Source organism: Limulus polyphemus, unplaced genomic scaffold (assembly GCF_000517525.1).
Source record: "Limulus polyphemus unplaced genomic scaffold, Limulus_polyphemus-2.1.2 Scaffold1064, whole genome shotgun sequence".
In the NCBI taxonomy this organism is placed as follows: Eukaryota; Metazoa; Arthropoda; class Merostomata; order Xiphosura; family Limulidae; genus Limulus; species Limulus polyphemus.
Genome location: NW_013666674.1, coordinates 320,515 through 334,986, shown reverse-complemented (window position 1 = coordinate 334,986; position 14,472 = coordinate 320,515). Strand labels below are relative to the sequence as shown.

The 14,472-nt window shown below is 32.8% G+C and overlaps 1 protein-coding gene across 1 annotated transcript in view; it reads right to left on the bottom strand.

Moving 5' to 3' along the window:
- The window catches only part of LOC106461950 (asparagine--oxo-acid transaminase-like), a 55,328-nt gene that overhangs the window by 32,471 nt on the left and 8,385 nt on the right, over window positions 1–14,472 (bottom strand). The window contains exon 2 of the mRNA XM_022389051.1: window positions 8,734–8,868. Coding sequence (XP_022244759.1) covers window positions 8,734–8,868 — 135 coding nt within the window. The remainder of the gene's footprint in view (window positions 1–8,733; window positions 8,869–14,472) is intronic.

The following is a 14,472-nucleotide window of genomic DNA, read 5'->3' as shown; positions in this document are numbered from 1 at the left end:
GTTGTTCCTAAACGTCATTTTATCGAAGTTAACTACACACTTCCTAGGTATTAATTAGTCCAACCATAGTATGCATTGGTCTTCAATGTCAGCTAAGTATACTTTCTGTCTGTACTTTATGCCCATGAGCTCAATAGTTACCCACACTGGTCCTCACAACCTTGCATAATGTCCTGTCATACCACAGAGTTTCTGTATGGCTTCTGGTACTCGTTTGTGATCAAGCACCTTGATACTCACAAGAATCTATGACAATGTTGCCTGTCACGTAGACACTACGCGTGCTTGCCATTTTACACTTAGCTGTTGGGACTTTCACAATGGGGTTTGATGGGCGTCCCTCAACACCACCCACTACTGGTTTCTCTGAGGTTGACTTATTGGTAGTATTCTTCTTACACTGGCTCCTCATATGCTCTCCACAGTTCCAACAACCTTTCTGGGTAACGGTCTTTCCTGCCATAGCATCTTCCCTGTGTTGAAGTTGCCGGCATTGAGCTCTCTTGTGCCCAGGTTTGTTACAGTGCCAGCAAAGCCCCTCAAAATTCTCTGAAAGCTGCCCTTTTCTGGCCTTGAGTCCTGATGATTGTACCAACCTTGGTACCTCTGTGCTGGACGTAACGTAGGATTCGAATTCAAGAGTTCTGGCCATTGCATCTTGTATAGTAGAGGGGTGTGCTGGCTTCACTTCTTTCTTCAGTTGTGGACTGTCTAAGGCGTCTACAAACTGATATCTCAGCAACAGCTTGAGGATATTGGGTGGTGCAGTTGGGTAGGCCTTGTGTGGCATACTTTCCAAGTCCTGTGCCAGCTCTTGCAGGATCTCTCCTTTAGCACAGACTCTAGTCCTAAACCTAGCCCTGTAGACTTCAGACTTATTTTGGGTTTCATACCTGAGTTCTGGAGCAGCTACCAGTGCTCTATAATTGTGCCTGTCGTCTTCTGACAACTGTCCAAGTATTTGCAGTGGTTGTTCCTTCAGGCTCGTTGCCAGATACATTGCTTTCTGCTCCTCTGTCCAACCATTCATTTCTGCCAGGAGCTCAAATTGTGCTCTATATGCTTCCCACGGAGCCTCCCCTTGAATTCCTGTGGCTTCCTTCGTACTACATCACCCCTATTGCTGACACTCATGTCTGGAATGTGACTTCTGACAGGACTGAAGATGTCTGCATTAGGGTTTAGCTTCAGGGTCTGGAAGGGGCTACCTGTTATCTGATTACATCCACGGCTAATATATCCTCCTTGCATAAAAGACAGTAAATCATCCTTTAATGTATTTAATTCATTTTGAAATTTACTAATGTTTTCCATTTGTACTTCTTGCCACTGTTGTTGACTTTCCTGTAACTGTTGTAGACTTTCCTCCTGTTTCCTTTCTTGTTCCAGTTGCCACTACTGTAATCTCTCTTCTTGTTTAGTTTCTTTCTCCTCCAACCACTGGTGTAATCTCTCTTGTTTATTTTGCTGTTCGAGCTGGCACTGTTGCATGTTTTCTTCCCACTGCTGTTGTCTCTCGTCTTGTTTCTTTTCTTTTTCGTCCAACAACTGCTGTAATCTATATTCTTTTTCATTTCTTTTTCCTCCAACAACTGTTGTAATCTCTCTTCTTGTTTCTTTTCTCGTTCTTCTTGTTTCTTTTCTTTTTCGTCCAACAACTGCTGTAATCTCTCTTCTTTTTTCTTTTCTTTTCCTCCAACAACTGCTGTAATCTCTCTTCTTGTTTCTTTTGCTGTTCTTGTATTGCTGCCATCAAATCTGCTAAGCTGTAGTTTGATTTGTCACTTCTCGTTTCCATCCTTTTTTTATCCCACTTCTGACACCAAATTGTTGAATATCTGGTCGTTTGTTAATTTCCCGTAGAAGTTCTTTCCGAGAAACTTCAGTGATACAAGTCCTTTCTTAACTAAAACTACTTTATTTTTCTCAATTCAACTTTGCAATACACTTAATTTCCACAGTCAATACGTTTGCAATCTCGATAACAAAACACACACTTTATATTACCGTCACTACCGCTCACTTGACTCAATTATTTGTCTCTATATCTGTCTATCTGCAATTATTTACCGGGTTTATATAGTAAAATAGAGGACGCCTGGAAAAGACCAGAGCTGCCAGCAAAAGTCACGATCATTCGAGAATCTCATGACGTGTTACCAGAGTCACGTGACCTCCGCTGTTGTAACACTATGAAATCTGTAGAATAGGAAATTTCTTTAACAAACTGAATTAGGTAATATGTTGAACAAATAAGTAGCTAAAATATCGGTTGTACAAACCAAGTCAGGGAATCTGTTGAACAAGCTAATTTATGAAGTTTCTTGAAACTAAGCTACAAAATCTGCAGCGTAAACTTAGGTTTAACAATGTAATTAGGAAATCTGTTGAAAACTACTTAAGGAAATTTTATTGACCAAACTACGTTAGAAAATTTGCAGAATAAATTCAGAGTTAATAATATGTTAAACAAACTAAGTAGAGAAAGTTACAGAATAAACTGAGATCTAAGAAATCTGTTAAAGTAAGTTAGGAAATCTGTAGAATAATGTTAACAAACTAAATTTGATAATCAGTGGAAAATCTTATTTCAAATTAAGTTAGAAAATCTGTTGAGCAAACTAAGTTGGTAACACTTGTAGAATAAATGGAGAACAAAGAAATCTGCTAAATAAACTAAGTTGGGAAGAAGTCTATCGAACAATCTTAGGGCTAAGAATCCTGTTGAACAAACTGCGTCAAGAAGTCTATTGAACAATCTTAGGGCTAAGAATCCTGTTGAACAAAGTGTGTCAAGAAGTTTACTGAACAATTTAAGTAGGAAATCTGTTGAACAAATTAAATTAGGAAATTTGTTGGAAAACTACTTAGGAAATTTGCAGAATAAACTGAGAGCTAAGAAATCTGTTAAAGCAAGTTAGGAAATCTGTAGAATAAACAGAGAGCTAAGAAATCTATTAAAGTAAGTTAAGAAATCTGTAGAATAAACAGAGAGCTAAGAAATTTATTAAAGTAAGTTAGGAAATCTGTTAAACAAACTAAGTTAGGAAGAAGTCTATCAAACAAACTTAGGGCTAAGAATCATGTTGAACAAATTACGTCAAAAGTCTATTGAACAATTTAAGTAGGATATCTGTTGAACAAACTAAATTAGGAAATCTGTTGAACAAATTAACTTAAGAAATTTTTTGAAACTACATTAGGAAATTTGCAGAATAAACCGAGAGCTAAGAAATCTGTTAAAGCAAGTTAGGAAATCTGTAGAATAAACTTAGGGAGAGAAAATCTTTTGAAAAACAAATTTTAAATTTTTGTTCAACAAACTAAATTAGATAATTAGTTGAACAAATAAAAAACTAGAAAATCGGTTTACAAGTTAAGTTAGAAAATCTGTAAAACCTGCAGAATAAACGGAGAGCAACGAAATCTATCAAACAAACTAAGTTAAGAAGTCTGTTGAACAAACTAAGTTGGTAATTCTGCAGATTAAACTCAGAGCTAAGAAAGCTCTTGAACAAACTAAATTATAAAATATGCAAAATAAATCGAGAGCTAAGAAATCTGTTGACTGAACTAAAGTTAGGAAATCGGTTGAACAAACTAAGTTAAAAAATCTATTGAACAAGCTATGAGCTAAGAAATCTGTTGAGAAACTAATTTAGGATTCCCGTTGAACAAACAAAATTAGTAAATCAGCTGAACTAAGTAAGAGCTAAGTCATTTATTGAATAAACTGAGTTAGGAAATCGTTTGAACAAAAGTAAGAAAATATATAAAATACTATTAATGATACTACATCTATTGAACAAACTAAGTTAGAAAATCTGTAGAATATACAGAGGGCTTAGAAATCTGTTGAACAAACAAAGTAAGGACATTTTTTGAACGAACTAAGAACTATAAAACAGGTCGGACAAACTAAGTTAGGAAATCTCTTGAACAAACTAAGTTATATAATCTGTTGAACAAACTAAGAGCGAGAAAAACGGTTAAACAAACTAAGAGCGAGAAAAACGGTTAAACAAACTAAGAGATAAGAAATTTGTTCAAGTTAGGAAATCTGTTGAATAAACTAAGAGCTAAGGAATCTCTTTAGCAAACTAAGTTCGGAAATCTCTTTAGCAAACTTAGTTCGGAAATCTTTTGAACAAACTAACATAAGAAATTTGCAGAATAAATTCAGAGCTATGAAATAAGTTTAACAAACTATCTTAGTAAATCTTCAGAATAAACAGAGAACTAGAAAATCTGTTGAACAAACTAAGTTAGGAAATTTGCACAATGAACTGAGACTTAAGAAATCTGTTGAACAAACTAAGTTAGAAAATGTGCAGAATAAACTCAGACGTAAGAAAATTGTTGAACGAACTAAGTTAAGAAATCAGGTGAAGACACTAATTTAGGAAACCTGTTGAACAAACTAAGTAGGAAATCTGTTGAACAATCTAAGTTAGAAAATCTCTTAAACAAACTATGAGCTAAAAAATCTGTTCAAAACTAAGTTAAAAAATCAGGTCACAAAACTAATTTATGAAACCTTTTGAACAAACAAAGTTAAGTAATCTGCAGAATAAACTAAGAGCTTAAAAAATAAATTTAACAAACTAAGTTTGGAAAGCTGTTGAACAAACTACTAAATAAGGAAATTTGCAGAATAATTCAGACATAAAAATATGTTATCTAACTAAGTTAGGAAATTTGTAGAATAAACTGAGAGTTAAGAAAATTGTTGAACAAACATATTTAGGAAATCTGTCGAACAAACTAAGTTATATAATATCTTGAACAAACTAAGAGCTAGGAAATCGGTAGGACAAACTAAGTTGGGAAATTTGTTGAACAAACTAATTTATGAAATCTGGAAAATAATCTGAGAGTTAAGAAGTATATTGAACAAACCGAGTCAGGAAATCTGTTGAATAGGGTAATTTATGGAGTTTGTTGAAAAATTAAGCTAGGAAATCTGCAGCGTAAACTTAGGGCTATGAATGAATTGTGTCTATTGAAAAATGTAATTAGGATATCTGTTGAACAAACTACACCATGACGTCTATTGCACAATGTAATTAGGAAATCTACTGAACAAAATAAATTACGAAATCTGTTGAACAAACTATGTTAGGAAAGTTGCAGAATAAATTGAGAGCTAAGAAATATGTTAAAGTAAGTTAAGAAATCTGTAGAATAAACTTATGGAGAGGAAATCTGTTGAAAAACAAATTTATAATTTTGTTCAACAAACTAAATTAGATAATAAGTTGAACAAACAAAGAGCTAGAAAATCGGTTTACAAGTTAAGTTAGAAAATCTGTAAACCTGCAGAAAAAACGGACAGCAAAGAAATATATTAAACAAACTAAGTTAGAAAATTTGCAGAATAAACTCAGACGTAAGAAAATTGTTGAACGAACTAAGTTAAGAAATCAGGTGAAGACACTAATTTAGGAAACCTGTTGAACAGACTAAGTAGGAAATCTGTTGAACAATCTAAGTTAGAAAAAATTCTTAAACAAACTATGAGCTAAGAAATCTGTCTGACACAAAGTTAAAAATCAGGTGAAAAACTAATTTAGTAAACCTGTTAAACAAACAAAGTTAGTGAATCTGCAGAATAAACTGAGAGCTAAGAAATATATTGAACAAACTAAATTAGAAAATCTGTAGAATTAAATGAGAGCTAAGGAATCTTTTGAACAAACTAAGTTAGGAAATCTGAAGAATAAACTTAAAGATAGGAAATCTGTAAAATAAACTTAAAGATAGGAAATCTGTAAAATAAACTTAAAGATAGGAAATCTGTAAAATAAAATAAAAAGTTAGGAAATCTGTAGAATAAACTTAAAGATAGGAAATCTGTAAAATAAACTTAAAGATAGGAAATCTGTAGAATAAACTCAAGGACAGGAAATCTGTTGAACAAACTAAGAGCTAGAAAATCGAATTGAGCAACGTTAGAAAATCTCTTGAACAAACCAAGAGCTAATGAGTCTCTTGAACAAGCTAAGTTAAGAAATCTACAGGGTAAATCGGGACCTAAGAAAACTGTTGAAAACTGAGTTAAGAAATCTGTTGAACAATCTAAGTTAAGAAATTTACAGGGTAAACCGGGACCTAAGAAAACTGTTGAAAACTGAGTTAAGAAATCTGTTGAACAATCTAAGTTAAGAAATCTGAAGAATAAATTGAGACCTAAGAAAACTGTTGAACAAACTAAGTTAGAAAATCTGTTGGTCAAACTAAGTTAGGAAATTTGTAGAATAAACTGAGAACTAAGAAATCTATTGAACAAACTAATTTTGGAAATTTACAAAATAAACTGAGAGCTAATAAATTTGTTGAACAAACTAAGTTATGAAATCTGTTGAAAAAATTAATTATGAATTATGTTCAACAAAGTTACGAATTGTATAGAATAAACTGAGAATTAAGAAAACTGTTGAAAAGACTAAATTATGAAACCAGCAGAGTAAACTAAGAGCTAATAAACAAAGTAAAATAGGAAATGTGTTGAACAAAGTAAATTAGGAAATATGTTGAACAAACTAAGTTAGGAAATACATTGAACAAAGTAAGTCAGGAAATATTTTGTACAGACTAAGTTCGGAAATCTGTCTTAGTTTGGGATCCTTCGGAAATATACTAAGTTAGTATATCTGCAAAATAAACAAGTTACATTCCCTGAATGGAATTAGCCATATTTTGGGTAGGTATAGTTTAATGTACCGAGATGAAAATAAGATGGAAACTGGATAATTGTTATATGAATTAATCAAAGTCCCTCTTGAATTTGTATTGTTAAGTTAATATGAACAGACCAATATTATTCCATGTAATTGCAAAACATAATAAGTGTTTTTTTTTTCCGTTATGGACAATTCATCCAGCCAAAGTATATCTTTGAAGGTCCTTGAAACACTTTATTTAAATGTAATATAAGCCTTTTACTATTTTTAGGTTGAATTTATTTACATTTAGCTGACCGAACTTCGTTTCCAAGTATTGTTGTTTCTGTAGCAAAAAAACATAAAAGTCTTAAGACTGAGTAATCAACATTGTCTACGTCACTCAGATACACGTTAAAACAACTATTCCAAAAGAAACCTCAAGACGTTTTAAGTTATAGAATAATTTAATTTACATTTACATTTAAATAATAAGATATATATTCAATAATAAAAATAAACTTAACAGTTGATAAATAAAGACAGGTTTGGTGAGCAAAGCTACACAAAAATCTCTTGCTCAAGTCATCCTTAATTTTGAGCCGACAGATGGGAGGGAAGGCAGCTAGTCAACAGCAACCATCGCCATGATGGACTAGAAGGAATGTAACTAGTCAACAGCAACTATCGCCATGATGCACTAGAAGGAAGGCAACTAGTCAACATCATCCATCGTCAGCTTTTGGGCTACTGTAATCGAAATTTGTAATTTAACTGTCTCTATAACAATGCACTCATTGTCCCAAAGTACAAAGTGAGATTTTTCGTCAACGAGACACGAACCTGAACCCTCACATCGATAGTCCGGTACGCTTACAATCAGGCCATGCTCGATCCGAAAATATATAGAGAACATTGTACAAACATAATAACCAGTAAAGAAGATTTTAAATAATTCTATAAACCAAAATAAATTTAAAATATACATTATTGTAAAACGATGTATAAAAATTATTATCGATATTTCAATTGTAACCTCTTTAAGGTAATTTTTATTGAATGCCCTCATGCTCATATTGACACAAATAAAATACGACGTTCTTTTATAAAAGAATGAAATGTAATTTAACTCTTAAATATTACAAAAAGTAGAAATAATATGCTCACTCCTCTCAGAAGTGATTGGATTGTGCATGACAGCATTCGACTTATTAGTTACAGGATAAGTTCAACTTTCCCAAATGATTGTTTTGTGAGAAATGTTAGAGCATTACTTTTTTATTGGTTATCATCAAACTTTGCATATTTAGAAATGTAATTTGATAAGCTATATGATTGCTGTGATAAATGCATATAGATTCTATTTAAGTTAGTCCTACGTTAGGCATAAAATTATTTCTCTTGGTATCTTGTAAACCTTTATTTCCTCGCAATATATTGTCTATATTCTGACTTGTTTTCATTTTCATTGTAATGTACCATATCTGTACTCGTAAACAATTTCGAAATGGTATTACTGTTTTTAGATTTTGGTAATGGTTGACCACATTTTTTCTCTCTTACAGCTCCCCTAAACTTTGGAGGCATTAAGGCCACACACACATTATGTTATATTCAACTTCCTCCTGGCAAAACAACAATACAGATGTCTGGAAACGGTTACATTAAGAAACATAGGCTACTACTTTATATTAGATTTATGGCATTGACTGGGTGACGTTCAGTAAAAGAAAGTGATGTTTAAAAGTTTTCGAATGAGCTTATTTATGTACAAATAATCCTTTTCGTACATAAATCTAGAAAAAAAGCTTTACAACACTTAACTCCTACAAAAACTCACAACCTTTAAACATTCTGAAATAGATGAAAATAACTTTGTAAGCGTAAGTTAACTTTCAACGAAACGCAATAGTTTTAAAACAATAAATGTTTAAACATAATTATTCAGATTTATTCTGAATCTTATCACCGAATGCAAGTAACTTTCATGTCCAATTGCCATATGTATGCTCATATAAGAAATATTTATTCATTATTTACGCAGAGAATTCAGTATAACAGCAGAACTTACCTCCAGAGAACGCTGTCAGAATATGGTAGATAACTTCTTTACTTCCTGGTGCAACAACTATGTTATCAGGATCAACTGTGAAACCATCATTCTTCTCGTGAAACCTACTGATAGTCTGTCGGAATTCCTGAAGTCCTGCTCAAGAAAATATTAAATTAAAACAAAAGGAAATTATAAAAGTCGGCTTTAAAGTTATTTTAAGTCAAAAAATTGTAACATTAGTCAGAAGTGTTGCATAATGATAACACACTGCAACATAAAATATAAATATCACACATTCGGTTTGAAGATTAATGAAATGGCTGCATACATTGTTTCTCCTCATATTCACAGACCAATGTAGAGACCAGTATGTAAGTACAGAAAAACCTGTATAGATCAGTATAGGCACATTTGTTGTAGGAACAGACGACTCGTAAGACTTCATTTGTCTCTCAAGCAAGACATTTATAGATCAGTATAGGTACCTTTATGGTAGATAAAGACTTGCGGGACCTCATTGTTTCTCAAGTGAAATGGTAAGTTAAATTATATAGAGAATGAAATAAGCGTCCTTTTCAGGACGATAAAAGTTTTTAAAGTAAATTAGATAATATGTCTAGTAATATGACGTAATAGTTGCCTCTTTAAAATATTGGCTTTACATAGGACATATGCAAGGACCATATTCATCTGTGTGTGGACAGTATTGTATATATATTATGCTTATTACCGTTGTCGACATGTGTAGAAATGAAAACAGTTATCTAAATTTGGATACCACAAACATATTAATGATATCCTTTCCCTAGTTACTAAATATATAGGTGATACTCTTTCCATAGTTACTAAATACATACGTAATACTCTTTCCCTAGTTACTAAATACATACGTGATACTCTTTCCCTAGTTACTTAATATATACGAGATAGTCTTTCCCTAGTTACTAAATATTTACGTGATACTCTTTCCCTAGTTACTAAATATATACGTGATACTCATTCCTTAGTTACTAAATATATATGTGATACTCATCCCTTAGTTACTAAACATATACGTGATACTCTTTCCCTAGTTACTAAATATATATGTGATACTCGTTATATAGTTACTAAATAAATACGTAATAAATAAACTTAGTATTCCGAAAATCGTTTAATTTCGAAGTCTACGTCAAGAAAGGTCCAGTTTAATCTACACTTTGATCAACATGTATAATTGGGTTATACTATCTAGTGTATAGGTTTTTTTCATTGTGACTACAAAGCACGTTCACATCAACACTATGTTAAATACATACATGACACATTTTCCTTAATTTACCTTTGCTTGTTAAAAGAAGTTTAATCTCATGGTAAATTTGTCCGTTTACAATACTTGAAAACTGACGTCCGATCTTATTATTTCGCACTTTATTCCTTATCACTGCAACATATTCCAGCACTTTCAATATCTCACAACAAAATATCCCAGCACATTCAATATTTTCCAACAAAATATCCCAGCACTTTCAATATTTTACAGCAAAATATCCCAGCACTTTCAATATTTTCCAACAAAATATCCCAGCACTTTCAATATCTTCCAACAAAATATCCCAGCACTTTCAATATTTTCCAACAAAATATCCCAGCACTTTCAATATCTTCCAACAAAATATCCCAGCACTTCAATATTTTCCAACAAAATATCCCAGCATTTTCAATATTTCACAACAAAATATCTCAGCACTTTCAATATCTTCCAATAAAATATCCCAGCACTTTCAATATCTTCCAACAAAATATTCCAGCACTTTCAATATCTTCCTCAAAATATCCCAACTCTTTCAATATTTCACAACAAAATATCTCAGCACTTTCAATATCTTCCAATAAAATATCCCAGCACTTTCAATATCTTCCAACAAAATATTCCAGCACTTTCAATATTTCACAACAAAATATCTCAGCACTTTCAATATCTTCCAACAAAATATCCCAGAACTTTCAATATCTTCCAATAAAATATCCCAGCACTTTAAATGTATTCCAAGAAAGTCATTACGTTTTTGAGTCCGCTAAAAGAAAAAAGATAGTAGGCGGACACACTGAAGATCCATTTACATGTGCTAAGAGATGTCCCGGATGTGACAAAAACCAGCACATGTGAAGTGGCTGATTGATGCACACCAACAACATTAATGACCCTGAACTGATTAAATCTATATTCCGAATGACTGGAGTTATGTACTTTTCAGCAATTCTCGTGCCATAGTAGTATAAAACGTGTAAAAAAACTGTTGCTTAAAACGTTTTTTTATTTTATTTTTTTCGGAAGGTGGAGTAGGCCATGTTAATTTCAAATATAAAGGGTTTGTTTGTTGTTAAGCACAAAGCTACACAGTGAGCTATTTGTGCTCTGCCACGACGGGTGTAGAAGCCCAGTTCTTAGTGTTATAAGCCTACAAACTGAAAGTCTTATTTTTTCATTTCCTTTTACATGATGGCGTTTGATGGATTTGCCTTTTTACTTCTTCAGATCTCATTTAACATAAGAACGATTACAGCAGAGGGCTGAAGAAGTGAAAAAAGTAAATATACGATGTGTAACCAAGAAATAATAATGTAAAAAGAAGACTGTACAGAATAAACGGTGTATCTTGAAAAATGCAGTTATTGCCAGCTGTTTTAGCACTTAAGTCATATTCATTGTCTCAGATTGATCGAGAGTAACTAGTAAACGTAAGTTATGAAACTTATTGAAGTGACACCAAGTGTCTGTAAGATAAAGTATTTAACTTGACCTTCACTACGAAAGTTATAGATTGATCGAGAGTAACTAGTAAACGTAAGTTATGAAACTTATTGAAGTGACACCAAGTGTCTGTAAGATAAAGTATTTAACTTGACCTTCACTACGAAAGTTATAGGTGTGACTGATTGTCAGTGTACCAAAAGACAGGAATAGAGAAGTCTGATGGTTAGTAAGAGGAGGAGAGAACTAGAGAAATAATTTGTTGTTTGTTTGTTATGAATTTCGTTAAAAGCTTAGTGATGGCTATCTGCTATAGCCGTCCCTAATTTAGCAGTGTAATACTAGAGGGAAGGCAGCTAGTCATTACCACCCACCCCTCCAACTCTTGTGCTACTCTTTTACCAACGAATAGTGGGGTTGACCATAACATTATAACACTCCCACGGCTGAAAGGACCAGCATGGTCGGTGAGACGGGGGTTCAAACCCGCGACTCGTAGATTGCGCCCCAACCACTTGGCCATACAGGGCAGGAATAATTTAAAACAAAGAAAAGTACAGAAGTTGTTCTAGCGCAAAACTACACAAGGACCTATCTGATGTCTATCCACCTGAGGGAATCGAAATCCGGATTTTAGCATTGAAAGACCATAACTTACTTCTGACCCTGACCCACCGGAGGTCAAGTTCAAAAGTAAAAATTATACTGAAGTAGCATAGGATAAAAAGTATAAAGATTAGAAAGACATTTTAATTAACATAAAAAACTAATAATTTCACAAAAAATATTTATAATACAAATTATCATAAAAGGGTTATGGAAAGATAATTAAAATATTGCCCCCAGTGGCTTAGCTATAAGCTATAAGTATGAATGCTTATAACACTAAAAAACCGGGTTTCGATACCTGAGCACAGCACATATAGCCCATTGTTTAGCTTTGTTCTTAATAACAACGAAAGAAAATAATTAAAATAAACATAATGACGTTAAAATTTAAAAATAAAAATTAGATTAGAAATAAAATAGTTACTAAACTGTATTAAAAAGCTCAGAGATAATTACAAGTGACTGTTACCTGCATTGTACTAATACTTTCTTCCTATAAACGTTCTACATGATGAAAGATAAAGAATTCTTAAAGCTGTTCCAGATTTATCCAATCCACTCAAGTATCGAAACATTTTTAAATCCAGCCAGACTGGTTTTATTCTTAAATAATTTTGTATTTACCAAGGAATATTCCAATCAGATAAATGGTACTGTCATGGGCACCAAGATGGCTCCTGTCTTTAATAACATATTTAATGTAATAATGGGACTCAGCTGTGACAGAAAAGCACTCTAAAAGCTCGTATTTAAAAACGCTACTTTAATCACATTTTCATCATTTTGATAGATGAAGACGAGTAACTTGAAAACTTTTATACCAATTTTTATAAAGTTTGAACTTGATTACTACCCTATCCATGTAATTCCTTCTTGACGTTACTGTCTAGTTAAATGACGGCTATTTTCATACTGATTAAGCCAGTAAAACAACTGACAGATCATAATCTGGTAGACAATGATTTATATGTATATTTACGTAATTTATTTCTGGGAGAACACACTACATGTTTAGACACAGTATTGGTCTGAAGCATAGTGTGCTTTCTTACTCAAGACAACAATATCTTCACTACAAAAGCTGCCACCCCTGCAGTAAAAAAAAAATGTAGTGATGAAAGCAGTTACTAAAACACACAAAGGCTCTAAAACAAACGATAATAAAATGAGGTTACCAAGACATTGATGTGAGTAGATGAAATTGTAACAACACTAGCCGAATCTTAAACAAAAACTACTCTTAAACACTTCTAAAGAGAAAAAAAAACAGAATTCCTCTTGTTTCGTGATGTCACTTCAAACTCAAGGACGTCTCACTTATTCTAAAAAAATATTTCTATTTAATCTAACTCAACAATCATTTAAAACATTTTTTCCTAAAGATTGTTGTCGTTTCCTTCCCGGAAAATAGAAATCTCAAAGATATCCTAGTTCATCCTGTAGTTAATTACACTCCACCATAGATTGATATCCTTTTAGTTCATGAAACCAACACTTTTCCAACAAGCATAATCAAAAATACTTTCTTATAAAACACATTTTGTCTCACGCACTGTAAAACATTTCACCATTAGTATGTTGAAGAAATACCAAAAGCTCTTAGAGAGAGAGTTTAGGCAACCATAAATCTTCTGCCAACACCAAGAAACATATTTTATCCAATCTAGTCATGATTCTCTTAGATATCGAAACTGTGTGCTATGATGGTGATCTGTTATAAATCTCCAAGGTGATTTGGGAAGCTCTATCTTCTGTTACAAGTCTCCAAGGTGATTTTGGGTGCTCTGTTTTCATATTTTATAATAATTTTTTATCCTGCTTAAATTTCTTAATGAATACAAATTTTATTATTAAGCCATATCAGGAGTTTGAAGAATAAAAACGCCTTACACTTTTTAAGGTCTTTGTTGCATTTATTTTATCATTCAAATTGGCACTCCTTTACCTGTTTACAACCAACACGTCTATGCCTCCAGGTAAAATTTCATTGCAATGTTAATTGTGAAAGCTAGAAGCTATGAAAAAAATTACCCTGGCATATCCTCCATTTGCAGGATCTTAGTTTTACCCTAACAATCTCAGGCTCCTTTTGTTACCCCACGTGCATCTAAGCTACAGTATTTACGGGCCTGCGTTTGCCTCTCCCTGAACACCTCAAGGTTTGTGAGTAACCACTTCTGTGTGTGTGTGTGTACAGTGTAATTTCACTATTATCATTTTGTATCATATTCTGATTTAATTATGTTAAAAGATGGATCTTCTAGACTATAATTCCAACTTTTACTTCTAGTAGTGGTAAGGGTTCTTCTGCAGTGGTTCTAACTTTTGTTTGGCTCTTAGTTTCATGAAATTTTATATTACTGGAAAGTGAAAACTCTTTTTTTTTATATTTTCTTTTGACATTCACTTCAACT